The sequence below is a fragment of the Cynocephalus volans genome, chromosome X, assembly GCF_027409185.1.
Source record: "Cynocephalus volans isolate mCynVol1 chromosome X, mCynVol1.pri, whole genome shotgun sequence".
In the NCBI taxonomy this organism is placed as follows: domain Eukaryota; kingdom Metazoa; phylum Chordata; class Mammalia; order Dermoptera; family Cynocephalidae; genus Cynocephalus; species Cynocephalus volans.
The window spans coordinates 69,291,226-69,318,215 of NC_084478.1; the positions used below are offsets into that span (position 1 = coordinate 69,291,226).

Genomic DNA, 26,990 nt, shown 5'->3' on the forward strand with positions numbered 1-26,990 from the left:
TTGTTTGGTCTATTCTGAACGTTCAGTTCAGAAACTACAGGCTCAGCATGAACAGATGAGCAGAGATGTTCTGGACTCTGTCTAAAAGCTGATTCTTCCCAAAGGTACAACATATGAATTGGCCAGCTTATCAATGAATGCTCTTCCGATAGATTTCTTTACAGTCAATACCGCTAGTCATGAAGTTTGCTGATTCCTGGCTCGGTCAACTCAGTGGGGCAAGTGCAAGGCCGTGCTGGGAACTCCAGGTGGCTGGAACATACACAAGCACAGTGCTACCCATAGAGGCCAGCGCTGAGCCTGGGTACGGCTGAGCCTGGGCAGGGGGCATCCTCAAAGTGCTTCTTTATTTAAACTATGCTCCGAAGCAACGTTTTATAATGGCCCCACACACCTACACCTAGCGCATACACACAGAGTTGCCTATACACACAGCCCCACTGTGTTCGCTGGCCTGCTTACTTTACTTTCCACCCCTCTAGGCAATGTCCACAAATTAGCAGCCTTGTAACCCTCCCAGGACCCGATTCTCGGGACCTTTAGAAGAAAAAGTCAGTCAGGAAAACATGAACGCGCTAATCAGGAAACCAGCGTTTCAGCCCACTCGGCCAAGCGAGCCATCCACACTGACTTTCACCTCCCCTCGCCTCTGCTGGCTGGAGGGGCGGGGAACCCAGCAGTAAACAGGAGGACCAAAGAGAGGGCCTGCTTGAATGAAACAATGTAACAATTGATGTGAGGCCTCGCCTCGCTCCCACTCCCCAACGATCCTATAGGCGACGTCCCAGTCACTGCCCCTCCCCATTGCTCCATTTTCTTGTCCATTATGAGCTATCCCTCCGCCTTTCCTTCTTTCTTTTCTTTTCTTTTTTTCTTTTTATTTTTTTCCTTCTCCCTTCTCCCCCTCTCTCCCCCTTTCTCCAGCTCCGTGTCATTTCCTCCTTGCGCTCGCTCGCTGCCCGAGCGTCTCCAGCCGGGAGAGTAGGCGGAGCAGGGCGGTGCGGGGTGGCGTAGCGCTGCAGGGCGATGGTGGCGGAGCTGCTGGGGGCGGAGGCAACGTAGCCCCCGCGGAAAAAGAGCTCGGCGGCGCCTGAACCCAACCGAGGATGGAGAACCGGCCTGGGTCCTTCCAGTACGTCCCTGTGCAGCTGCAAGGGGGGGCGCCTTGGGGCTTCACCCTTAAGGGGGGTCTGGAACACTGTGAGCCGCTCACAGTGTCTAAGGTAAGAACTGGCGGCTCTGTCCTAGCGGTGCCCAACTTTGAATGGCAAGCGGGTGCGCAGGCTGCTGCCGGACTGGGCCCTCAGAGCAACTTTGAAATTTGGCCCGGGCTGGCGGTGAAAGCCCCTCTGAAGAGCATGAGCAGCACGGAGGGGTCTTGTCACCAGCCCACGCGCAGACACCCCTTAAGGGTGGCTGGAGCACAGGATTAGAGCACGGCTGGCTCCGGGCTACAGCTCTGAGCACAGACACACTTGGGAGGGTGCTGGGGCAGCCCTTGCTCCTCCACGTCGGGGCGGCTACTCCCCACAGTTAGGACTGGAGGAAGTGGCGGCTGTTGGGGGTTTCTCCTTGGAGGCCCCTGCGGGACAGTGAGGGGTTAAAGGGACAGGCATCGCGGCTTGGCAGGTCCCTTGTCAGCGCTGGCCCCTCCATCCGGGGCAGGTTGCAGAGCTAAGGTACGGTGTGGGAATGGAGATGAAGCATTGGTGGCTCTGGTCAGCCTCCCTTCCCACGACCGGACGCGCGCACATCCATTCAGTTTGCGGGGCGTTGCTGCTGTCGGTTCGGCTCGGCCTTTCCCTGCCTTCGGAGTCCTGCCCAAGAGCCGGCGAGATTTCCTGCACGTTAAGAAGTGTGGAGAAAACTTTTGCGCCATGGAGCGCAGCTGTGCTGGAGCTGCAGCCACCGCCGCCGCCAGGGTTTGTTTGTTTTAGGAGGCTGTGATCTGCTGGAAGCCAAGTTGCAGCAGAGGACAGGGGAGAGGAGCTCTCTGGAGTGCTCCGGAACCCCCAAAGCGAGCCGCCCCCGGTGGGGTGAGGGGGGGGGGCAGCTGGGGCTGTTACTGGGAAGAGTTACTTGTGCGAGGACTCACCTTGAGGCGCCAGATTGCCAAGTGAACGAACTTCACGAACTTTATCCCATTGTTTTGTTGTCGTTTTCGTTTCTCTTAAATACCCCAATTCGAAAAGCTCCCGCCTTTCCAATCCGCTCAAATTGCAGTTCAGATTGTAGATGTGGGTTAGGGGTGGAGATAGAAAGATGTGGCTTCTCAGTAGGGAACAAATGTCACTTTTTTTTTTTTTTGGCTTTGACATCGGTCACGTCTCAGCAGGGGTTATGGAGGATCACCCCCCTCCCCGCCCCGCACACCCCCACAATAACCTGTGCTGCTTTTTGCCTTGCGTTGGAGCTGCTGGTTAACTTGTAGTGTAGGGGTCCTTCAGGCCTTGGGGCCCCAACACCCTCAGAAACCGTAGGTGTTGCCATAGGGTGTACCAATCAGCTTCAGTAGTCTGAGGTATGCTGAGACAACATTTTGGGGGAGCTGGAAGGGACCCCTTGGGCCTTTATCTTCTTCAAATCAACTTAGATCTTCATCTAGCACCCCTTCCTCCATATTCTTGTGTGTTTCTAACCAGCCTGAGATGCCTTTGTCTCCACTTTCACACCTTCTCCTAAGGCACTCTCCTGCTACTGTTCCCTGGAGAGAGTAATATGCTTTTTAAAAAAACAAAAAATACTCTGAAACAACCCCTTTGGGGAGGGGAATCCTGGCTTTCAGGAATTTCTTCTAATCAAACTCCCCCACTTCCCCCATTTTCCACCATGGTCACAATGGGATAGGCAGCCCTGCATGGTCTGGCAGTTCCTCCCTTTCTTTTTCTCCTCACATTGCCCACAAAATTTCTAGTGGGCCTAGACAACCTTCCTTGGAGAGGTCATTTTCAGCTCTGCCCAGAGCAAACCCATCTGAAGAGGTACTCCAGAGAGTGCATGCTGCTGTGGTCCCCGATTATTCTGTGAGCCAGCATGAGCATGGCAGGGGGTGTTACTAAGTATGGGTCAGCCAGCAATTTGTGGTCTGGCTGGGGGATTATTGAGGGTAGATGAGGGTTTTCTTTGCCAAGCTGTTGAGGAAGTGCCTCGTGTGTTGAGAGGCAGGGTGCCTTTTAATAACTCCCTTTCCACTGAATGTACAATTGACCCCTATTATATGAAAGCTCATTATTACATGCATTTAGACATGCAGGGGGTAAAATTTTTTCTCCCATCCCTCCCAAATAGCCTGGCTGCTTACAGTAAAAGCCAGCTATACCCTGGTTAGCCCCAACATTATAGAAAGGGGCCATAGTATTTTTTAAGGGCAATGGTTGCCTGTATTTTTTTTTTTTTTCTTGACAAGACCCTCTTTGGCCTATTTCATTAATCCCTTTTAATTTTTTCTACCTTAGTTTTTATGCTTCAGAACAATACAGCTTTCTCCTTGAAACTGGCTTTCTTAGTGTTGACACACTGGTGGGGATGGGGTGGAAAGGAGTAGAAAGAGAATTGGATCGGCAGATGGAAAACTTGTGTTCTAATCCTTGCTCTACCACCCTCTAGTTCTGGTATCCTGAGTATATCACTTGCACTCCCTGGGCCTAGGTGTCTCTATGTCTAAGATGAGGTTCAAGTGGGTGGTCGATCCACGCACTAGACTGTCAGTGGAACAGTCTAGTAGCCAATCCTTTATACTAGCTCTGGCCCATCACCCCAGAAGTATTGTGGAGTGAGGAAGATGACACTTCATTTCATTTGCATACAGTGTTACTGTTTACAGTGCTTTCACATCCTGTACTTTCTTAGCCTCTTAAAACACAGTCAGGAAAGGTTGTGGAGAAACTGATGGAAAAACTGAGGCTGCAGTGCATTCAGTGGCTTGCCTAGGCCTACCTTACCATGATTCAATGGTAGGCTCCAAGTCCATTGTATTTTCTACTACTCAGAGAGTTTCTTGACTCTTCTGGTAGTATTGCAGTTTGTGAAGGAGCATGGGGCGATAACTTTCAGGGATGTGTCCAGTCTTACCAGCTTCCCACCCCAGTGACTCTTTCCATGCCAGCCTGTGGTTCCACAATAGGTGAGGACTGGGTTGTATGTACACCCTGATAGAGTCTGGGCTTAAGAAGTAGAAGAGGACTATCTTGGTGACTCCAAATCTCTTGTGATGATTTCAGGTGAGGCAGAGACAGAGGTAAGGTGCAAGAACTGTGGTGGAAAGTGGCAGAGAACCTCCTTTGGTGTTATGAGAAAAAAACACAAGTGATTTGGGTCTGGGATTGTGTGGCATACATGCTTGAAGATACCTTATGGAACAGGTGGAGATATCTGGGGAGTGCAGAAATTTGAGAAAAAACGATTAATGGGAGAATTGGTATGGAGTGTGAAAGTCTTGCTCATGTTTGTCATGGGAAAACCTTTGGACCAGGAAATGAGCAGGTTGGGGAAGTCATCAATTCCTACTGGCTCCCATAATTCCCCAGATGTGGGGAATTTAGCTGCCTGGTTTATGGAGACTTGCATAGTCTTCTCCTGACAATCAAGCAGCAAAGAAAGAGGAAATGTTTTTTAAAAAATGCTCTGACTATGATGATTCCAAGTATTAAGGGATGGTTTGTGATTTTTCTATACATTGTGGTGTTCCTAGTAAGAGCATAAGTAAAAGAAACATGACACATGAGGGAATTGGGCCCATGAGCTTGGCATTATTAATTCCTTTGGTTAGCATCTTGTACTACATCATTGACCCAGGAGGCCTGTCTGGATGAAATGGGGATTCTCTTCTAATCAGATGTATTTGTTTTGCTACTTAGGGGTCCCTCTCTACAGTGTACACAGTCATCTGTGAAGGTGATTCCCTGCGTTGGAAAAAGATCCTCTTTGGGGATGGGTGACCTTTCCAAAGTTCTGGCACCAATGATTCTGCATCATATAGGACCTCTCAGAGGCCTCAGAGATTCAAGTTGTATCCTCCTGTGATATGAGAGAGAGAGAGAGAGAGAGAGAGAGAGAGAGAGAGAGAGAGAGAGAGAGAGAGAGAGAGAGAGACTGACATGCTGAAGTGTAGCGTGAGGTTCCTTTACTCATTTCAAGTTCTTGGAAATGTGCCCTGAGATTGACTGAGGGTGGAGAAAAGAAAGGATGGAAACTAGCGTGGGGATGCAGGAAAATGAGAAAGAGAAAAATTGGGGAGGAGGACAGGACAGTGCAAAAGACAGGCTCACCCTACATATTTGCCCTTTTCCTGGCCCATTTTTGGTGGACATGTCCATCTGGCACAGGAAAGCAAGTAAGAGCTAGTTACTGCCCTGGAACAAAGTAGGGTGGGGTAGGGGAGTAGCCTGGAGGAGAAAGAAGCTTTACCTCCCTCTACTTAATGTGCACTGATGTTGCTACATCATTTTACCTCCTCTAGATCCATGTCTCTATTTGCAGAATGGGGGCTAGGCATACTTGTCCCATCTTTATTATAACAGATGATGTGAGAATGAGTTGCGCAAACTTGAATACTATTTGCTGTTCTTAGCTTTGAACAATGGCAGGACATATTCTTTAAGTTGTTTTTAGCCCCTTTCTCATGCCCATTCTGACTGTGTTTCTAGAAGCACACAAATAGGCAGTGGAGACTTCAAGAGAACCTTGGTAAAGTCACATTGAGGATATCTTGTGGCTGACAGTAAATGTGGCTGCAATTTTGAGTTCTTTATGGGTGCAGAGGCAGTATTATACGAGCAAGCATAGTTCCTGTGAAACCTTCTTATCTGTGTTACAGGCCAAGGCCACCCCCAGACCAGGGCTTGGCACTCTCAAAGGGACCTTCATGGGGCATGCTTCTTAGGAGCTTAGTTCATCCTGGTTACTTATATGACCGCCTTCCTCATCTCTGCCTCTGGAATCAGCAAAGGTGTCTACTGCCTCAGTTCCCTAACTGCTGCTCTCTCCCGGAAGATAGAAGGCATTTGGGGACATGGGCTAGGAATTCATCCAGAGAGATACAAAGAAAGGTGGAGGGTGGTAGAGCAAAGAAGGGTAGGTGGTATGTCTGTAACCTTTGGCTGAGCTTTGGGTCCATACTACTTTTGGTCCTGCTGGGCTGTCATAATACACCTGCTACCCCGTTGAGATCCACACTTATGCTGTAAAAGGCCAAGCCTGTTAGAGGGTTCACTCTTCAAAATCTCAAAGAAAATAATTCAACTCCAGCTGGAAGGCACTTGAGCACTGTCTGTTAAACGAATTAAAATGATTTCCACCCCCTTGCTCTTCCCACCCTCCTCCCCAGGAATTTCTTTAAAGAGAAAAGAAGGACTGAGACTTAAGAGTGATGTTTATGGAGAGATTGATTATCTGGAGGGAACATCATGGTTTTTATAGTTAGGCTTCTTCAGAACCAGGGAGAAAAAGACGCTGACCCATCTGAGAAAAGTTAATGAAGAACAGCAGAGATTATGTGAAGGGCTGCTCTCACTGCCCACCCCTCCACCCCCCAAGCACCGAAGGGCCGACTTAACTCAGGGCTGGAGACTAATAGTGCTCTTGGTATGGGAATCTAGAAGTCCAGAATCTCAGACTGAGGAGAGCGTTTTGGAAGTTACCTAGTCTTAATCTTAACCATTTCATGAGCCTCCTGTGCAATGTCTCTGAGCTTGTTCTCCAGTGGTCATGGCGGAGCTCACTCCCTTCTAAGCGTGTCCACTCCACTGTTGGAAAGTTTGGACTGTGGACAGCTTTTCCTTATGTTGACCTTTAGTTATTCTCCCTCTACCTGTCATCATGAGTCCTCGCTCTGCCTTCTGAAACCCACCGCTTTCTTTGTCTTAGGACAGCCCTTGGGAGATATGAAAACAAAGATTATAACCCCTTGTCTCACCTTTCTAGGCTAAAGAGCCCTAGTTCTTTGAATTGTTCCTTATGGGATCTGGGATCCAGACTTCCCTCCTGCTTTCTCCTCTCACTCTGAATGTACTCAGCTTATTCATGTCCCTCTTCAGTTACGGAGCACACAACTGAATAGAATAACTGAGGATGAGTGGATACGGAAAATGTGGTACATCCACACAATGGAATACTACTCAGCTATAAAAACGAATGAAATACTGCCATTTGCAACAACATGGATGGACCTTGAGAGAATTATATTCAGTGAAACGAGTCAGGCACAGAAAGAGAAATACCACATGTTCTCACTTATTGTTGGGAGCTAAGAATTAATATATAAATTCACACACACACACACACACACACACACACACACACACACACACACACACACACACACACACAAAAACCGGGGGTGGGGGGGGGAGAAGATATAACAACCACAATTACTTGAAGTTGATACGACAAGCAAACAGAAAGGACATTGTTGGGGGGGAGGGAGGAGAGGGAGGAGGGAAGGAGGTTTTGGTAAGGGGCAACAATAATCAACCACAATGTATATTGACAAAATAAAATTTAAAAAATAAATAAATAAATAAAAATAAAAGAGTAAAAAAAAGAATAACTGAGGAGAGACTGACCAAAGTTGAGTAGGACCATTCTTTTTAAAAAAAATACAGATAAAAACCACTTTGGCTTTTTCTGGTGGTCATGTCATACCAAGGACCTGTGTTAAGCAAAGCCTTTTAGGGAAAGTACCTGTGCCGCTGCTAAGCCATACCTGCCCAAGTTCTCTACATAGGCATCCGGGACAGGCACATAATAGATTTGGGAGGGACACACTTTATCTCCTACTGTTTATTTAGAATTGCCCCTTCCCCTAGGCCAGGCCAGCCTTGAGAAAAGTGTTTTAAGGGAGATGAGAGAAGACATACACCCTGACTTCAAGGAGCTTATATGTTTATACAAAGAGGTTACTAAGTTACAGACAAGGAATCAGTATAATAGAAGAAGAAAGTGACATTTAATGAATAATGTCAAAATCAGAATTCCATATCTTTTTTATCTTTTTACTTGTCTCAATTTTCCCCTTCTGAGAAAAATAGGAGTCTTCAAGATTGAAGATGCTAACCATATGTGACATACAAGCAGTCTCCAACTTACAGAGCTCCTGTATATATAGAGACAGCAGTCTCTGTCTCTATCCCCTGTCACATATCTATCTCCACCGCACACTGCCACTGGCAGTGATTTCAAAAGCTTCTGCTGAAAGAAGTCTGGCTTGAGGAAGTAAGTGCTTGAGCTAAAGCCCCCCCTGTAAAAAAGAATGAAATACTCCCATTTGCAACAACATGAATGAACCTGGAGGAACTATGTTGAGTAAAATAAGCAAAGTGCAGAGGGATAAATACCGCATGTACTCACTCATAAGTGGGAGCTAAGAGAGAAAGGAAGGCAGGAAAGAAAGACCACAGTGGTGTCATGGTCTTACACAGGGAGGGAACATTCCTAGGGCTACAAAGTGGGGGGGGGGTGGTGAGGAGAGGGGGATGGAGGTTGGGAGATAATTCAGTGGGGACATGGGGTACAAAAGCAATTTCTGGTAATTTGTATCTATGAATATTCATAATAAAAAATAAATAAATGAAAAAAAAAAGCTCCTGCTGTTGCTGCTATACCTGGGTTCTGGAGTCTTCTGTCCACAAGAGCCACTCCTGCTGGAGATCTTGCATCCACAGCCTCACACCCTCCTCCCATGTTGTCCTGAGCTGGGAAAATACCTTTTCTTACTACTAAAGCCCTGATCAGGTAGTAGATTGGAGTGGGGCTTAATCCTCATTTTTATTGAAGGGTGAGGAGCCTAGGGAAGAAAGAGTTGAAGTATAGTAAACATGTTCCCACTGACACAATGTTATGTGGTTAGGTTCAAAACAGTTCTGGAGAGGCCTATTTAATCCATAGTGTATGACTGATAAAATTACACAACCTAACCATCATTTATAGTATTCTATCTATAGGAAATGGTATTCATAGTTTCAAGCTGTTTGTTTACAAAAGGTATTCTTGGAAAACAATGCCTCCATAAGTTAGGAACAACAAGTGCTCTAGATAGCTCGGTTACACAGATCTGGGCAAGTTTACCATCAGTGCCCAAGGTGCTCATACCTTTGATGCTAGGACCAGATGTGCATGCATGGTTACACTTTTTCCTGAAACTGAACTCTAGGTTTACCTGAGAGTTATCTTCTAATCAGCAAGTACCAAGCTCACTTTCAGTCAACTTCTATGGAGCCAATATTTTGTCTCCTGGTGCTTCCTGAAATATTCCCTTCAGACAGACCAGTTAACTCATTAATGAATAAGTTGAGATACTATTTTTCCTGGCTAAAAATCATGTTCTAAGGACTGGGATGGGGTAGAGGTTTGTCTCCTTACACTCCTTTGCCCCATCCAGTGTAAAGAGGTCAAGTGGAAAGGTTGTCTCATGTATTAGTGTTGCAAGGGATGATCCGTTCTTTCTCACATCACACTGGCATGTTTAGTTGGGCACATAGCCATCCTGGTTGGGCACTGAAGTTGCAAGGATCAAGATGACTTGATTTCTCAAAGTGAACTCTAACCCCTCCCCTTTGATTTCACCTCCACCCCTCCTCTTTCAGTGTGAGTCTACGACTGTGACATGTCACAGAACTAGACCTGCCTAGTAGCAACAGAGACACATTTTTCATGCATCTAGGCTGTCTCTCCTTCATGTCCAGTCTTTGGTTCCCAGCCCCGACTCATCAGTATCGGTTGCTTGAGGCCTACATTTTCGACCGTCTCATTCAAGTGCCATTATCTCTTTGTTCATTCATTGGCTGCCCTGCCCTCTGTCCAACCCCCAACTTTTTTTCTTCTTTGGTCACAGTGGGCCCTTCTAGTCTGCTGTACCGGCTTTGTCCCTCTTGGCTCAGCCATGCTTCCGGTGAGGAATAAGAAAAGCTCAAAGAGTTGAGGCTGATAAGTATGAAATCACTCAGCATATTATAGCACAATCAGAGGGCAATTTTCTCATACTGCATCTCTCTCTATCCTGTTTCAGTGAAGGACAGGACCTTTGTCACATTCCTCATACTCTCTTATCAACTTGCTGAGTAATCTTGGTATGTTACTTTGCCTCTCTGTGCCTTCCTATTTCTGCTCTGACTCTCTATGGAGCAAGTTACTGCTAAGGGCTCTGGGATCCTTGCTTGGTCTTGGCTGTGGAAGTGTGAAGGCTAACAGACAGCAGGCAGTTCTTACAGTGCATTGCTTTTCTCCACACCCCTACTTCCTATCTTTCCAGAAGTGGCTGTTTCCTGGTATGTTCTCAGGAACCCCATGGTCTGTTAACTTTCACTTTAGTCTTTTAATGTTACATCTGTGAGGAATGCAGGAGGTGGGGCTGATTTGACAGGATCAGGGGTTAAACCCAGTGATGGACAGACCCTTTGTGGTGTCTTCTGGCCCCCACCCTAATGCCACTCAACAGATTCCTAGCTGTATGATCTCTCTTCCTGAGCCTCTGGCAGGGAAGTTTTGAATGGTTCTCCTATACTGCCTTTCACGGTCCATCAGAAACTGATTTTTCTTTTGGGGGAGGGGGTTGGAGGTGAGATGAGGTAGAGCTAGAAGTAAAGCTGGTTTGACTAGTTATTCTGGAAAAGGTGTTAGAGTCTCATGGCTGCAGCCCCATCTTTGCTTATGAGAAGATGACAAGCTAAAGCCTTGTCTTTGTTGGGCTGCCTTGCTGTTTTCCATTTATTTTTGTTGTGTTTGATGTAAGTAAAATACCCCCCTCCCCCGAAAACTTCTTCAGGTAGGCAGTTTTTGATGGCATCTTATTTTTGACTGAGTGGGTGAGTGATGACATCTTGGAGCCTTGGGGGGTGAGTAAGTATTAGGACTGACTCTCATGTTCTTTGGTGGATTTGACCGAGAGTTTGGGGCTCTGTGTTCATTTAAATTGGCAATCAGGAAGGATCAAGACAACGGTCTGAAAAGTGGACCAGGCAAGGATCTGGATACTCTGCTTGTGTGATGTGACTCACTGGGTAGAGCCAATGTAGTTTGGGTTGGACCTCAGCAACCTCTTAAACCCAAAATGTGGTCAAGACCTAGACATGGTGGTACTGGAGAGGTAGTAGACCTGGTGTGTAGCAAATATTGCTGCTTCTAGGTGTTTCACATGTATTCTTATTTAATTTTTACAGTGACTCTTTGAGGTAGATATTGATGTCCCCATTGTTCAGACGGAAGAACTGAGGCTCAGGAGAAGCTGGTGACAGACTCTAAGTCACACAGTAAGTGGGAGAGCTGGCATTCAAATCTACTTCTGTCCAACTCCAAATCCCAGGCTCTTTCTACAATACCATGTTTACACAGGTGAAAGAAAGAGAAATAAAAGAGAACTGGATAAAAATGCAAGAGAGAGAGAGAGAGAGAATGAGAGAAATGGAAATGAGAGAAATAAAATTTAATGAAAAAACTTGTAATATTACCAGTACTTGCCCCTCAGGGGTCAGTTTCAAAGGAAGGTTTTTGTTTTGTTTTGTTTTACATCTCAAATCAGGGAAAGAGGGCTGGACTACGATTCGGAAGACCTAAAGTTTAGTATTAACTTTGTGCCACTCATTTGTGTGACCTTAGGCAAGTCATTTTCCTCTCTGTGTCTCAGTTTCTTTATTTGCAAAACGAAAATAATAAAACTTGCTACTGTTGTACAATAAAGAGAGAGATTCATTTTATCCTTTATCTCATATAAATACTTGAGGTGTATGTGATTTAATAAAAAAATTAAAAGTATTCCACGGTGTTTCTTATTAAACAGAAATTCTTTAAAAGAATTTTGAATTTAAAAGAAGTATAAGATGTTACAAAATCATTGAGGATTGTGTAAAATGGCAGGACACTTTTAGTGTGCTGTCTGCTGTTGCCAGAAGTTGGAAGACCAAACATGATTTCTGGCTAATGTCTGAACAGCCAGCACTTTGAAAGGCTATGCTAAACCTTGTTTGGCTGTCCTAAGAGCTCTCAGTTACGCTTCCAATTAATCAATCAATCAATCAGCCAACCAGTCAACACAGATTTGTTGAGCACTTTTAAAGTGCCTAACCCTAAACTAGAGAATACAAGAGATAACCACCATAGGAGAACTGGTCCCTGGATTCTCAAAGAGATGACAATTTTGTCGAAGAGAGGCATTACTACAACTCCATGAAGCAAAAACCTTTAAGTGCTAAAACTGTGGGATAGGATCTAAGAACAACATTTATTCAGTGGGAAGAGATTTCATTGTGGGCTAATATGGTTGGGAGCTTTGGGGAAAAAGGAAGAATTGGAGCTAGGCCTTGAGGGATATATAGGATTTAGGTAGGCTAGGGAGAAAGAAGGGCAATCATTCCAGTTAGTGTGAGAGCATTGCAGGTCCTACAGACACAGGAGACTGAGGCCAGTTTGTTCACCCCCCAGTGAGCTAACAGCATAATGGCAAAACGTGTTGTTTGTTCATTAATTCACTTATTAATTCATTCATTAAAATTCATTGAGTGCCTGTTCTAGGAGCTGAGCTATTCTTCCTATGGTCTATGAAGTCAGCATAGAGCTCCATAGATGTTGATTTTATTTGTTGTTTAACAAATACTTTCATAATGCGTACCCTGGGCCTGGCACTGGTTTTCCAACTTAACACATATTAACTCATTTATTAATTCCATTTTATAGATGAGGAAATTGAGGCATAGAGATTTAGGTAATTTGCCCAATGTCATATTACTTGTGTGGCTGAATAAATTAGCGAGTCAATGGAGATCTACTTGATTGTTGCAGAGTAATGGGATATAAAGGATTAGAGCCAGGTATTTTGGAGAATCCAGAAAACTGGGCTATGGAATGGATGCCATTTTGTTATTTGGAGAATTAGGGTTAAAGTATTAAAAATAAAGCACGTAGCACAGTACCAGGCACATAACTCCTTCCATGAGGAAAGACCTAAACTGAACAATAGATAGGGGTATTTTCAAGGAATCAACCATCTTGGCAGTGTGCTGACTTGCTACAAGGATACTTCAAAAACTTCAAGGAAAAGTGGAATTGAAATACAATTCAAATTTTTCCATAAACTTTTTGAAGATCCCTGGTCCATTATTGTGTTGCCAGAGGTTAGAGATACTTACCAATGTAATACTTACCAATGAAGAAATGAAAGAGAGGTAGGATTCAGAGATGAATCCAATATTTCTAATCTAGAAGACTGAGTGGTGATGGAGATTGAGAAGGGGACACCAGTTTTAGCTCAGTTTTGTATTTTTTGAGACTGAGGTGCCTGTAGGACAATAAAGTTAAGAAGTCCCTTAGGCAGTTGTGGGGGGGGGGTGTTAAGGAGAAGATTTGTTTATTTAAACAACAAATCATTATTAAACAAGTCATTATTTTAGGAAAATAATAGTCAACACACACACTTTACTAATCTACTAGCTATTATGGAAATTAGTTAATTACCTGACAATCTCATGCCCCAAAGACATCAGAACAGGCCTGCATTGTTATTTAATGGGCCTTTTTAGCCATAGATTTGTCTTGCTATCTTCTCCAATTTGTGAAATTCCTGGTCAACTGAGGTGTTACTGGCCAAAGTTTTTTTTTTGTACAACTTAAAACGTTCATGTGATGAGAAAGTCCAAAAATCAAACAAAGAAAAAATAGAGTAAACTGTCAAAATGCCAAACTTCAGACTGAAATATTAAAACAGTTTGAGGCTATTAAAAAACACCAGTTTACTTTCCAAGAAGTTTAAGGATTGTTTTCTCTATATGAAAAACAAAATTTGGTGGCTTGGTAAAACAAACCTCAAACCACTGGAGTTTCAAGTTTGTATTGCAGTTTTGTCGTTAGCAGTTTTAGACTAACCACATAGTATAGCATTATTAATCTGTGAGTATCATTATTAATATTTCTACGGTAGTATTGGTTCTTAAATGTGACCTTTTAAAAAGCATTGTTAAACTTGCAAGTATGATTTTACTGCCTTTGGAGGCATCCTCACCACACTAAAATAAGGAAGAAATAGGGTTTTACTTCACAAATTCATTTGATGCAGACCTGGCTGGAAAACATTGCTTTATTATTAAGAGACTTTTGCAAATTTGGAGCGATTATCTGACCCAAACCCTAGCACCACTGTCCTTTATACTTACATGAAATTCCCGGGAAAGGTTAACTTTATGTGCAGATGGACCTGCCAACATGAGGACTAGTCCAGCCCCCGCCTCCTCCATCCTTCTTGGCTTGGCTTTCTAGATTCATTGCTACGTTTGTAAAGCATCACCTGCTTTTCTAGATGGTGAAATTCTGCATTCTGAAATTCAGAATGTTGTAAAGATGTTTGTGCTGTGGAACTTGGTCTAAATTTACTCTCTCCATACCTCCTTGTAGACGAAACTGACTTCTTGCTCAAAGGCTAATGGGCACTTGGGTTCTTTTGCCCAGCCCTTTTCTCTGACAAGGTGAAATAGCTCACAATTTATATTTGAAATTAATTTGAATATCTAGCTGCTGGGGAGATTTTTGTGAGAAAGATTGCCTGAGTGCTCTGGCTTTTACAAGAGCTAACTTGCTAACTTTTGCTGTATGCACCCTGGTGGGATAGTGATATTCTCCCCCTTTGGATATAAAGGGCTCAATATGTAATGTTCATGTTTTTCCCGTGCCTTTGGCTGGAGAAATGTGCTGTGTTCTGAAAGCTGCCCAGGCCCTGCACATACTGTATCTGTTTAAGGAAGGTTTTGGCTCTTAGCCCTTGTCAGCTGCATTAGGGTTCGGATTACATCCCTCTCCCCTTCCAGCCACTAATTAAAGCCAAGAGAATTAAAGATCAGGGAGAGTTAATTCCCACTGCTAAGACCCAGGTGGGGCCCTTCCATCTCCCATTCCCTAGGTTGGAGCCCTAATTTAACACTGAGCTCTAGTCTAAGCCTGTGAGTGACAGTGATCTGGAGCAGACCCCAGAAAAGCACTTGACAATCAAGTTTTGCCCTATGCTGGCAGTTCTCCTTCTCTTCTCTCTTTCTCTCTTACCCGCCCCTACCCCCACCCCCACCCCCACCCCCACCCCTACCGTTCCTCTGTTGGACTTTTAGAGGAGACCAGTGATCCAAGTGACTAAACCAACTGATGCTATTATAGCAATGGAAATAATGTATCAGTTCCCTTCATCTAAACTAGGAGATTCAGACGAATCTCCTCATTTTTTAAATTTTTAAATTTTTTTTAAGTCCTTGAGCCAAATTCAGTAGCAATTTCATTCAGAATAATAAACGTCATTGATATGTCTCCCAACTCAAAAGAGATGCATAGTAATGACCTCTGAGATAGTGAGTTAAGATTGGAAAGGGCAGCTTTGAAGGAGGATCTTGCAAGAGCTGGGACAAACAGGAAGAAGCCTGCTTCTGGAACAACTACACTACTGTAGTCGCCTCCTCAATGGTTTCTCTCCCTTTGGTCATCCACTCCCCCTCTTAAAATTATACAATAGTTCCCTACTGCATGTAGAATAGAGCCCACACTACTTTATCTTGGCATTACGGGTTATGGACTGTTCTTTATCTGGCTCTGGTCTTACTTTCTAGCACTCCTTCCTGGCCCCAGAATTTCAGGCCAAATGGTTTCTTTTCTGTTCTCCAAACCCACCTGGGAAATTGTGGCCTCTGATTTTCCCATCCTGATGGCTCAGCTTCACATTGCATCCTTGAAAGGCCTTCTCCTCTTCTCTTCTCTGTTTCTTCCCATTGGGCTTAACCTTTAAGCCCTAGCTCTAAGCCTCCAGAGCATCATCCCAGATTGCTCCTGGTGGAAGTAATTGCTCCCTCTTTGGAATGCTTGAATTCTGATTTTCTACTAGTCATCTTTGGCTGCTTTGGCTGCCTTGGGTTTGGCTTGCTGGACCAAAATCTCCTAGATGACAATGGCTGTGTCTTCTTTATTTTTACCATCCTCAGCACGGAGCACAGAGTAAACTCTCCAGAATGGCTTGCTGGTTGAGAGAATACATCGGAAGAGTTGAGCAAAAATTCATTCTCAATAATTGTTAATCTTTCCCTTTTCCACTCCCAATCCCAAATTAGAAAAAAGAATATGACTTGAACATTTGGATGTAATAGGCAATTTTTGCAGTCTTTGTGTGCCACCTAGTAAGTGGGGGGTGAGCCTTGAATGACACACACATGTGAGCTGGAGACAGAGAGAAACCTTAGAAGAAAATAGTGGTGGGAGTGGAAGTTGAGAGAGATAGCAGATGCAACACTGAATGAGAAAGGGGATGGCAGCAGTGGAGGATGGGGGTGGTTACCTGCTTGTCCCGGACTGCTTGAAGTTTGCAGCAGTTGGGTTTCTTGCTGTTGCAGCTCCTGTGTGTGAGCTGTGTTCCTGAGGCTTGCATGTGGGAGAGGCCTGCTGGCCAATGATTACAGCATTCCCCATGCTATTGGGAAGCGTTGCTGTGAGAACCTAAAACAACAGCCATGCCACTTGTTGCTATGTGATCAAGGTAGGTGGAGTGTGAGTCTTCTGCCTGACTCAAGTGTTTCACTGCTTTAGCTGAAAGGTGGCAGCTTTAAACAAACATACTCTGTGTGTGTGTGTGTGTGTGTGTGTGTGTGTTTTCACTTTTGCTTAAGCAAGCCCTAACGTGTTCTGTCTGACTAGCCTTGGATGTGAGTCACTGTCTGGTATTTATACACAGTGCCTCTTAAGTGTCCTCATTATTTGACCATGACATTCCTTTTCTCACTATATAACTCAAAGCTGAGAATGCTGAGAAGTGCAAAAAAGGAACTGACTGTCCTCCTTCCTAATGGGGTCTAATCTCATTGGTGGCTGTAACTGTGGTAGTCAGTTAGGCACCAAAAAGAAAAAACAAAGGTTGAAATTCACAGTGGTAGTACTGTGACAGTATAAAAGACACATTTTAGGGGCTTCTCTTAGCTTGTTCCTACCCAGACTCCTGCTGGAGAGTTTAACTCACAGAAATGGGCTTTAGGAATAAGCCTTGAAGGGGACCCTAGCTAGGAGGTGCTTGGCCTTATCAGAATCACGTAGTAAGTATGAAAGGAGTACAAACAATCTGAGAAAATCATAGGGAGGAGATGATTCAGCATTTGCAGACATCGGGGGGAGAAACAGAGAGTGTTAGCTTGTTGCTTACTGCTGTTCCCATTAAAGTCCTTCCAAAGTTGAAAATTTTGTCTTAGAAGCATGATCCTAGAGTATGGGAATGGTAAACCCCATCAGGGGAACCGTTGTTATCAAAGGGACAGAGCCTCAGATAGGAAGGACATGGCTGCTAGCATGGCTGTGTGGAGGCCAGGCAGTCAGTAAATCATTTGAGAATGAATTAAAGGTTCAAAGGGCAGGGGGGGATTCTTTGGGTGACCTCATAGGTGCTTGAAAAATCAAAGGGATAGCTGATGTGCTTTTATGTTTTGGAGGCTGGTTCGAAGGGGCAACGGAATGGAAATGCACAGTAGGAAATTGGCATTGCTGTTTTCGTATGCTTGGGAGGCTTAACACCGGGCTGGGGATGATCAAAGTTACCTTCAATTAAATGCTTATTATGTTCTGGGAGTTTTATATGCATAATCTCTAATGTTCTCATCACTACTATAGATTAAGTGGTAGTATTCCTACTATACAGATGGAAAAAATGAGGTTTAGAGAAGCAAAATAATAATCTTGAAGTAACAGAGCTGTGATTTGAACCAGCTCTACCTGACCCCAAATCTTATGCTTGTCCCACTATACCTTGAAATTTTGTTTCAAAGATCCCATTTTTGTGTCTCACATTCTCTTTCTAATACCACTATTAACTATTGCTGTGATCATGTTCTGTGTGTCACAACATTGGACAAAGTTGGGTCTCACAGATCAGTCATTTCCAAGCTTTCTTGGGAAGCTTGTTAAAGAAACAGATTAGACTCAAATAATTACACACAAGTAATATAATGTATGAGAGATACTTAGTAGCATCCCTACTGTAAAATGCAGAAATTGAGGCTAACAAGGTTAAGCAATATTCCAAAATTCATTCGACCAGTAATTGGCAGAGCTGATATTCAAAATTCAGTTTATCTGATTTTAGAATGCCCTTTCTTCCCCGTGTTCCTGTTGCTTCTTAAACTGGGAGGGGAGTAAGCAATAAACAAAAAACCAAACTTGACCATCTTGACCCCTACAAACCTACCCTTCTTACCAGCCCTCTTTTTACTAACAAATTTTGTTAAGTGAGGGGTGACCTCCCTTCCTCCCTCCCTACCCTCCTTCCCTCCCTACCCTCCTTCCCTCTCTGCCTCCCTCCCTTTCTTCTCTTCCTAGCACAATTTATTTGTTTGAATTGTTATTTTGAGGGTAGGTGATAAATATTCATGGAACAAAATTAAAAATATAAATGGGCACGTCTTTATTCATCCCTGTTCCTAAACCACCTAATTTCCCTTCGCAGAGGCAGCTACTATCACCAATTCCTTGTGTACCCTTACAAAGATACTGATATGCATTATATATAGGTGTGTTGTATATGCTTGAATATATGCATGCTTAGTGTCTCTATTACCTTACTGCCTATGTCATCCTTAATCTTCTTCAATCTGTTTTCCACTGAGGTTCTTCTGAGGGCCAAATATACTGGCCTTTTCACTGTCTTCATCCTCCTTGTTTTCTCTACACAATTATTTTATTTGTTCAACTATTTGTTGAATAGGTAATGTACTAACCATGGTTCAAAAGCCAGTTAGTATGAAAAGGCAAACAGAGTAGTTTCTCACTCATCCTTGTCCCTCATCTGCCCAGTTTCACCACCACCCCAACTGTGCTTTGATTTATTTTAATGTATGTTCCCAGAGTCTCTCTCTACATACACAAGCAAATGGGAATACAGATTCTCTATCTTGCCTTTCACACAAAAGGTAGCATCCTAAAACAATCTTTCACACCTCACTTTTTTCACTTACATATCCCAGAGATCTTTCCCTATAAGTATATAAAGGGCTACCTCCACTTTTTTAACAGCCATGTTATTTTTAATTATTTAACTAGTCTTTATTATTGGTAGTCATTGGCCTTGTTTCCAAGGTATCATTCTGACTTGGCATTCTCCAAACCCTGCTGTGACACTGAGCTATCTTGTTTCTCCACCCTCTCCCACTGTTGCTCCATCTCCTTTGTGATTCAACTGCCTCTCCTAACCCATCCTGTGAATATTCCTCAAGGCTCAGAGCTCAGCCCCCTGTTTGCTTTCTTCTTTGTGTTCATCTGTCAGTTTCTCTCTCTCTCTCTCTCTTTTCCTCAAGAAAGAGCAATGATGAGATCTCATGACTTCTGAATCTTTCGTCTTATCCTTTTCAACTGTCTGATACACAGTGTTTATTTGAGTAACATTTTTTTAACCTCAAACCCCCATATGTCTAAAACTGAACTTGTTTTCCTCTTGCAAAACAGGCTCTGACCTTGGCCTCCCTGCCTCCCACTCAGCTAGCACTGAAATCTTGGAGTCACGGCTTAGTCATACCCTATATCCGGTCAATTGCCACGTCCTGTCAGTCTTCCTTCCTTCAAAATAGACCTCATATCCGCCCCCTCCTTTCAATTCCTGTTACTCTCACCCTCTTCCAAACCCTTATTACTTTATGTCTGGATTTTTGTATTCCTTCCCTGCTTCCAGGCTCAACCCTTTTTAATTTATTCTGTAAATAACTTCCTCTATCTGAGAATTTTAGTTTCCCCATCTGCACAATGAGGAAGCTGGACTGACTGGTTGATCTCTGAGGTCCTTTCCATCTCTGACATTCTAGACCAGAAATCTTCCCAAACAGTGTATATCCCCACCTCCCACGATTGCTACTACCCTCTCTCACTTGAATGGTTGCTATGGTTCCATGCTCCTAGCAGTGCCTTGCACAAATCTTTCCTCCATATTGTTTCAAGACTCTTTATCTTAAATCAACTTAAGAGGAAGCTTCTTACAGGCAGGCCATCCAAGCTGACTAACACTGCCTGAGCACCATTTATAACACCCTTGAATTTGGTAGACCAGGCAGGAAACACTCTCTAACAAGCCAGCCCTTTCTATTGTCAGATAGACAGAGGTGTTTTATATCTCCTACCACAAACTGACACCAATTGATCTTCCTTTATGATAGTCTGTTATTCAAAACCTCCTTCATCTTGATTTAGGTACAAACTCCTCAAATCGGCATTCCATGTTCTCCAAAATATGGCTCCTGCCTTCCCTTCCAGCCTTAAATACTGGATACTTCCTTTGCACTTCATCTGAATAAAAAAAAATAGCTAACATTTATTGAGCACTTACTGGATGTCAGACACTGTTCTAAGTGATTTTACATGTATTATTTAATCCATACAACAATTACATAAGTTTCTATTTATTTTTCCTCATTTTACTGAGGAATAAAATGAGGCGCATGAAAATCAAAATGATTTACCTAGTCTCACAGTTAGTAAATGGTAGAGCTAGGATTTTAACCCAGTAAGGCTATCTTCAGAGATCATGGTCCTAATCACTACCTTATACTGTCAGCCCCAAATATGACAACTCACTATTTCCTGAATATGCCCAGTGCTTTGTTCATCATGGTCTCTCAAAACACAGTTCTAGTCCTGTCTACCTGACTGATGCTACCTATTCTTTGAAGCCCATCACAAATCACATGTCCTTCTGGTCTCATTCTACCTTGTCACCTCTCCATTCTTCATTCCATTTCTCCCTCCACATAATCCTTAGAGTTTTCTCCACCTCTCCTCTGGTGCTCACTATGTTCTTTCTAATGAGCTGTGCATGCTTGTTTTATATCGTTCATGGGATATGTCAGCTCCTTGAGGACAGAACCCATACATAGAAACCACTGGATCAGGCTTTTCACCCCAAATGTGTTCCATAGAACATTTAACAAGTAGAGTTAGACCAAAGCCTACCATAACTTCTGTAATAACTTCTTTCCTTATTTTAATTTTGTATAAATCTGTTCTTTGTGAATCTGGTTTCTTTCTTAACTCTAAATTCATTTCTGTCATTGACTCATGGTTTGTAAATTTGTTCCCAGGTGTCATCAGTGACAGAGCCGGAAAACAAACAGTTCAAGTATTGTCATCCATAGTCGTATAATTAATGACTGGGAGCTGAATGATGAACAACATAAAAAGAAGAAATTTTATTACATCCTTTATCTGCAATCTGACTTCCTTAGTATTTATTACTTGTGATAGTCCCTTTCCCTTTCCCTTAACATTTATTACTATACTATCTACAAACTGATATAAATTTTGCTTTTTTAGATAGATAGATAGATAGATAGATAGATAGATAGATAGATAGATAGAAACTTCATTTTATCTAGAGACTGTGAATTTTATCGTGTGTGTGTGTGTGTGTGTGTGTGTGTGTGTGTGTGTCTGTGTGTTACACAGAGAAAGAGAAAAAGGAAGGGGGAGAGAGGGGTGGTGTGGTGGTTGGGTGGATCAGAGAGGGTAGTTCTTTCAGAGTAGAAAGTTTCCTTGCCTTCTGTGCTAAGAAAGCCCCTTTAAAATGCTGTATCCTACAGAACTTCTTCCTCCTCCACCACTTCCTGCCTCCCACCTCCTTCTCTCCTCTCCTCTTTCTCTCTATTTCCTCTGTTAATTTTGTAGTGATTGTGGTTTTCCATTTGTACTTTGTTAATCATTTCTATCTGAAGTTGGCCAAGCTCTCTGGTTGAATGAGATAGGCTTATCTAGGATATTAGACAAGAACATGATTTACTACCCAGACAGACAGGCTAACGCAATGGGTAACACATCGTTCTCTAAAGGATCGTGATACTGTTGTTAATTCTGTGTGTACCAACTTATTAAATTTTTCTGACTTCTGAAATGTAAGTACTTCCAGTTGCAGTGTTCCAGTTCACTAAACATTAACTATAAATTACTATTGGGTCCTTAGAAAATTTCTGTTGATGGATTGGTTGGTATTTTACATGATATAAGCCACCTACCTAAGGGTCTCTAACTTGGTTTTGCAAAGTCAAAATGTGCTCTTGATTTCTCTCTCTGGCCCCATAATGTCTTTGTCAACCCTCACCCCACCCTGTACAACTTTCACGGGGCCCCCTTTTCTTCTCCTTTCACATATTTCGCCAGACTCTTTGAGGGAATCATAGACTGGTTATAATTATTACTGAACCATATGGGAACCACACGTCTTATTTTTTCTTCTTCTTCTCTCATATAGTGGTTATGACTTTTTAAGGGAATAAAAAAGCCCTGAGATTAGTTTCTTAAGACTAAGGACCAGGTAGCCCTGCCTTAATTTCATCATCCAAGAAAGCCAAAGTTAATAACCCCTCTTCTTTCTTTTCTTTCAGCTAACACCTGAAATCTGTTCTCCAGAAGGGTGACACTAGTTACTGCAATATACATTAGTGTTCAGCCTTCCTGACCCCTTATTGTTTTTACTAACACTATTCTGGATCAGAAGGGCCTGGGAATCATTATAAAGCCTCTTCTTCCAGAATAGATTGTGCCTACTGGGTTAAGTTTGACTACAAAGTAGGATTCTGATTTTTTTCCCAACTTTACCTTTTTTTATTTTCAAAATCAGAAAGTATAATCATATGTCTCATAAAAATTTTACATTCATCTAACTGACTTTTTATTGTATTGGGAACATTTAACATGAGATCTATACTTTAAACAATTTTTAACTGTAAAATATAGTATTATTAACTGTAGGCACAGTGTTGTACAACAGATCTCTAGAGCTTAAAATTCACGCATAACTGAAATTTTATACCTATTGAACAGCAGCTCCCCATTTTCCTCTCCCCCAGCTATGGCAACCACCATTGTACTCTCTGCTTCTATGTGTTCAACTACATTAGATACATTATATGAGTGGAATCATGCAGTATTTGTCCTTCTGTGACTGGCTTATTGCACTTAGCATAATGTCCTCCAGATGCATCTATGTTGCAGCAATTGCAAGATTTCCTTCTGAATAATATTCCATTGTGTGTTATGCCACATTTTCTTTATCCATTAATCTGCCAATGGGCATTTAGGTTGTTTCCACATCTTTGTTATTGTGACTAATGCTCCAACAACATGGGACTGTAAATATCTCTTCAAGATCCTGATTTCAATTCTTTTAGATAAATTCCCAGAAGTTGGATTGCTGGATCATATGTAGTTCTAGTTTTAATTTTTAAAGGAACCTCTATACTGTTTTCCATAGCAGCTGTACAATTTTACATTTCCACCAACAGTGTACAAAGGTTTCAACTTCTCCACATCCTCACCACTTGTTATCTTTTTTATATCTTTTTATGTTATCTTTTTATGTCTTGTTATATATATAATGGTCATTCTAACAGCTGTGAGGTGATACCTCATTCTGGTTTTGATTTGCATTTTCTTGATGATTAGTGATGTTAAGCATCTTTTCATATGCCTGTTGGCCATTTATATGTCTTCTTTGGAGAAATGTCTATTCAAGTCCTTTGCCCATTTTTAATTAAGTTATTTGCTGTTTTGCTATTGAGCTGTCTAAGCTCCTTATATATTTTGGATGTTAACCCCTTATCAGATAAATAGTTTGCAAATATTTTCTCCTATTCCATAGGCTGTCTTTTCACTCTGTTAACTGTTTCCTTTGTTGTGCAGAAGCTTTTTAGTTTGATGTAGTCACATTTGTTTATTTTTTTGTTGCCTGCACTTTTGGTCTCATATTTAAGAAATCATTGCCAAGACCAATGTCAGGAAGCTTTTATCCTATTTTCTTCTGCAAGTTTTACAGTTTCAGTTCTTACATTTAAGACTTTAATACATTTTGAGTTGATTTTTGTGTATAGTGTAAAATAAAAAAGGACCCAGTTTCATTCTTTTGCTTGTGGATATCCAATTTTCCCATACCATTTGTCGAAGAGACTATCTTTTCCCCATTGTGTGGTCTTGGTACACTTGTTGAAGATCATTTAACCCTGTATGGGTGGGGTCATTTCTGGGCCCTCTATTCTGTTTCATTGGTCTATATGTCTGTCTTTAAGCCAGTACCATACTGTTTTGATTACTAGAACTATGTAACATAATTTGAAATTATGGAGTATGATGCCTTCAGCATTGTTTTTCTTTCTCAAAAAACAACAATTATTTTGGCTGTTTGGTGTCCTTTGTGATTCCCTATGAATTTTAGAGTTCTTTTCCTATTTTTCTAAAAAATGCCATTAGGATTTTGATAGGGATTGCATTGAATCTATAGATTGCTTTGGACGGCATGGACATTTCATCAATTTTAAGTCTTCCATCCACTAACATGGGATGTCTTAACATTTATTTGCATCTTTTAAAATTTCTTTTATCAGTATCTTATAGTTTTCAGTATGCAAGTCTTTCACTTCCTTAGTTACATTTATTCCTAAGTATTTTATTCTTTTTGATGCTATTGTAAATGGGATCATTTTCTTAATTTATTTCTGGGATAGGGTATTGATAGTGTATAGAACACCACTGATTTTGGGGGGAGATAGTTCATTGTTAGTGTATAGAAACACCACTGATTTTTGCATGTTAATTTTGCATCCTGCAAATTTACTGAATTGCTTTTTACTTCTAACATCTGTGTTTGTGTGTGTGTGCGCATAATGTTTAGGATTTTCTATAATGTGTAGGTTGAGTATCTCTTGTCTGAAATAGTTGGGAACAGAAGTGTTTTGGATTTTGGATTTTTTCAGATTTTGGAATATTTGCATTGTACTTGCCAGTTCAGCATCCTTAATTCAAAATTCCAAAATCTGAAATGCTCCAATGAGCATTTCCTTTGAGTGTCATGTGGGTACTCAAAAAGTTTTAGATTTTGGAGCATTTCAAATTTTGTTTTTTCAGATTAGGAACACTCAATCTGTATAAAATCATATCATCTGCAAACAGGGAAAATTTGACTTGTTCCTTTCTGATTCGAATACCTTTTCTTTCTTTTGCTCACCTCATTATGCTGGCTAGGACTTCTGGTATTATGTTGAATAGAAGAGGCGAGAATGGAAATCCTTGCCTTGTTCCTCATCGTAGAGGAAAAGATTTAGTTTTTCACCATTGAGTATGGTGTTAGCTGTGAGGCTTTCTTATATGGCTTTTATTTCATTGAGTTAATTTCCTTCTATTTCTAGTTCATTGAGAGCTTTTCTCATGAAAGGCTGCCAAGTTTGTCAAATGATTTTTTTGCATCTATTGAGATGATTATGTGATTTTTCTCCTTCGTTCTATCAGTGTGGTGCCTCACATTCATTGATGTACATATATTGAACCATCTTTGCATACCAAGAATAAATCCCAGAGTCATGGTGAATCAACCTTTTTATGTGCTGCTAAATTTGGTTTGCTAGTCTCTTGTTGAGGACTTTTGCACCTACTTTCACTAGAGATATTGGCCTATAGTTTTCTTGTAGTGTCACTAACTAGATTTGGGAATTGGGAAATGCTGACCTTATAAAATGATTTTGGAAATACTCCCTCCTCTTCAGTTTTTTGGAAGAGTTTGAGAAGTATTGGCATCAGTTATTTAAGAGTTTGGTAGATGGTGGGGGGCCGAGGGCCTCAAACACACCCCCTCAGCATCCGCATCTGGCCCAGTGATGACCACCAGGCCACTGCCGGAAGTGCCCCAGGCTCCTGGGCTGGGGGGCAGCCAAGGGCTTCAGCCACACTTCCCCAAAGTCCACATACAGCCAAGCCATGACCAAGCTGCCACTGGAAGCCCCCTGGGCTCCCCGGCTGGAATGACCCGGGGGTTGGGGGGTGCCACAGGCTTTGATCACACCCCCTTCCTCTTCTCCCCACCCTATCCCGCTTATCCTCTCCCCCTCCTCCCTAGTGCACCACAACATGGTAGAATGTAAAATAATAATAATAATAAATGAATTAATTAAACATTTTTTCAACATAGAGAACGAAAAGAGAAATGCACACATAATACACATACATTAATTTTTATTAATAAAGTACATGTATTGTTTAACAAGTCTAAACTACTATAATACTTATAATGAAGAAAACATCAGTTTTCTGCTCTTTAGTGGCAACCACTTTTAGCTGTTTTCTTCTACACCTTCATATTTCTTAATAATATACTTATATTAATTCCTTATCCCTGCCAAGTTTTAGACATCATCTACTGTGTTCATACCATGAAAGATGAGAATTGAGCTCTTTTCCGCCTTTCCTCTCTCATACAAATACTTTATCCCCTCTTCCATACATTATCTACTGACATTTTATTAAAGAATATGAAAATTTGACTCTCTACCCTCCCACATATCCTCCCCTCCCCCATATATGCCCCCCTACCCATCCTTTCAATATATTCAACATCATATTTTTTATTGGTTATGAAAATTCATGAGATACAAAGCTGATTGTCACCCCTCATGCCCATGATGTGAGGGCCAGATTCATACTGGCAGCATACCCATTACCACAAATTGCATTTGTACCCCATGTCCCCCACTCAATTATCCCCAACCTCCCTCTCCCTTCCCCTTCCCCCCACAACTCCACTTTGTAGCCCAAGGAATGTTCTGTCCCTCTGCAAGTCCAACACACTACTGTGGTCTTTCTTTCCTTCCTTCTTTCTCTCTTAGCTCCCACATATGAGTGAAAACATGCCCTCTGTGCTTTGCTTATTTCATTCAACATAAGTTTTTCCAGGTTCATCCATGTTGTTGCAAATGGGAGTATTTCATTCTTTTTTATGGCAGAGTAGTATTCCATAGTGTATATATACCACAGTTTCCTTATCCAGTCATCCGTTGATGGACATTTAGGTTGGCTCCATGTCTTGGCTATTCTAAACAGAGCTGTGATGAACATGGGAGTGCAGGTATCCCTTCAGCATGATGATTTCCATTCCTCTGGGTATATACCCAGAAGTGAGATTGCTGGATCGTGTGGAAGATCTATCTATAGTTGTTCAAGAAACCTCCATGCTGTTTTCCATAGTGGTTGTACTAATTTACAGT

The 26,990-nt window shown here is 42.3% G+C and overlaps 1 protein-coding gene across 1 annotated transcript in view; it reads left to right on the plus strand.

Annotated features, from left to right (window-relative positions):
* The first annotated feature begins 1,106 nt into the window (after window positions 1-1,106).
* Window positions 1,107-26,990, plus strand: part of SHROOM4 (shroom family member 4) — a 283,947-nt gene continuing 258,063 nt past the window's right edge. The window contains exon 1 of the mRNA XM_063084446.1: window positions 1,107-1,223. Within this exon, the coding sequence (XP_062940516.1) occupies window positions 1,107-1,223 (117 nt within the window). The remainder of the gene's footprint in view (window positions 1,224-26,990) is intronic.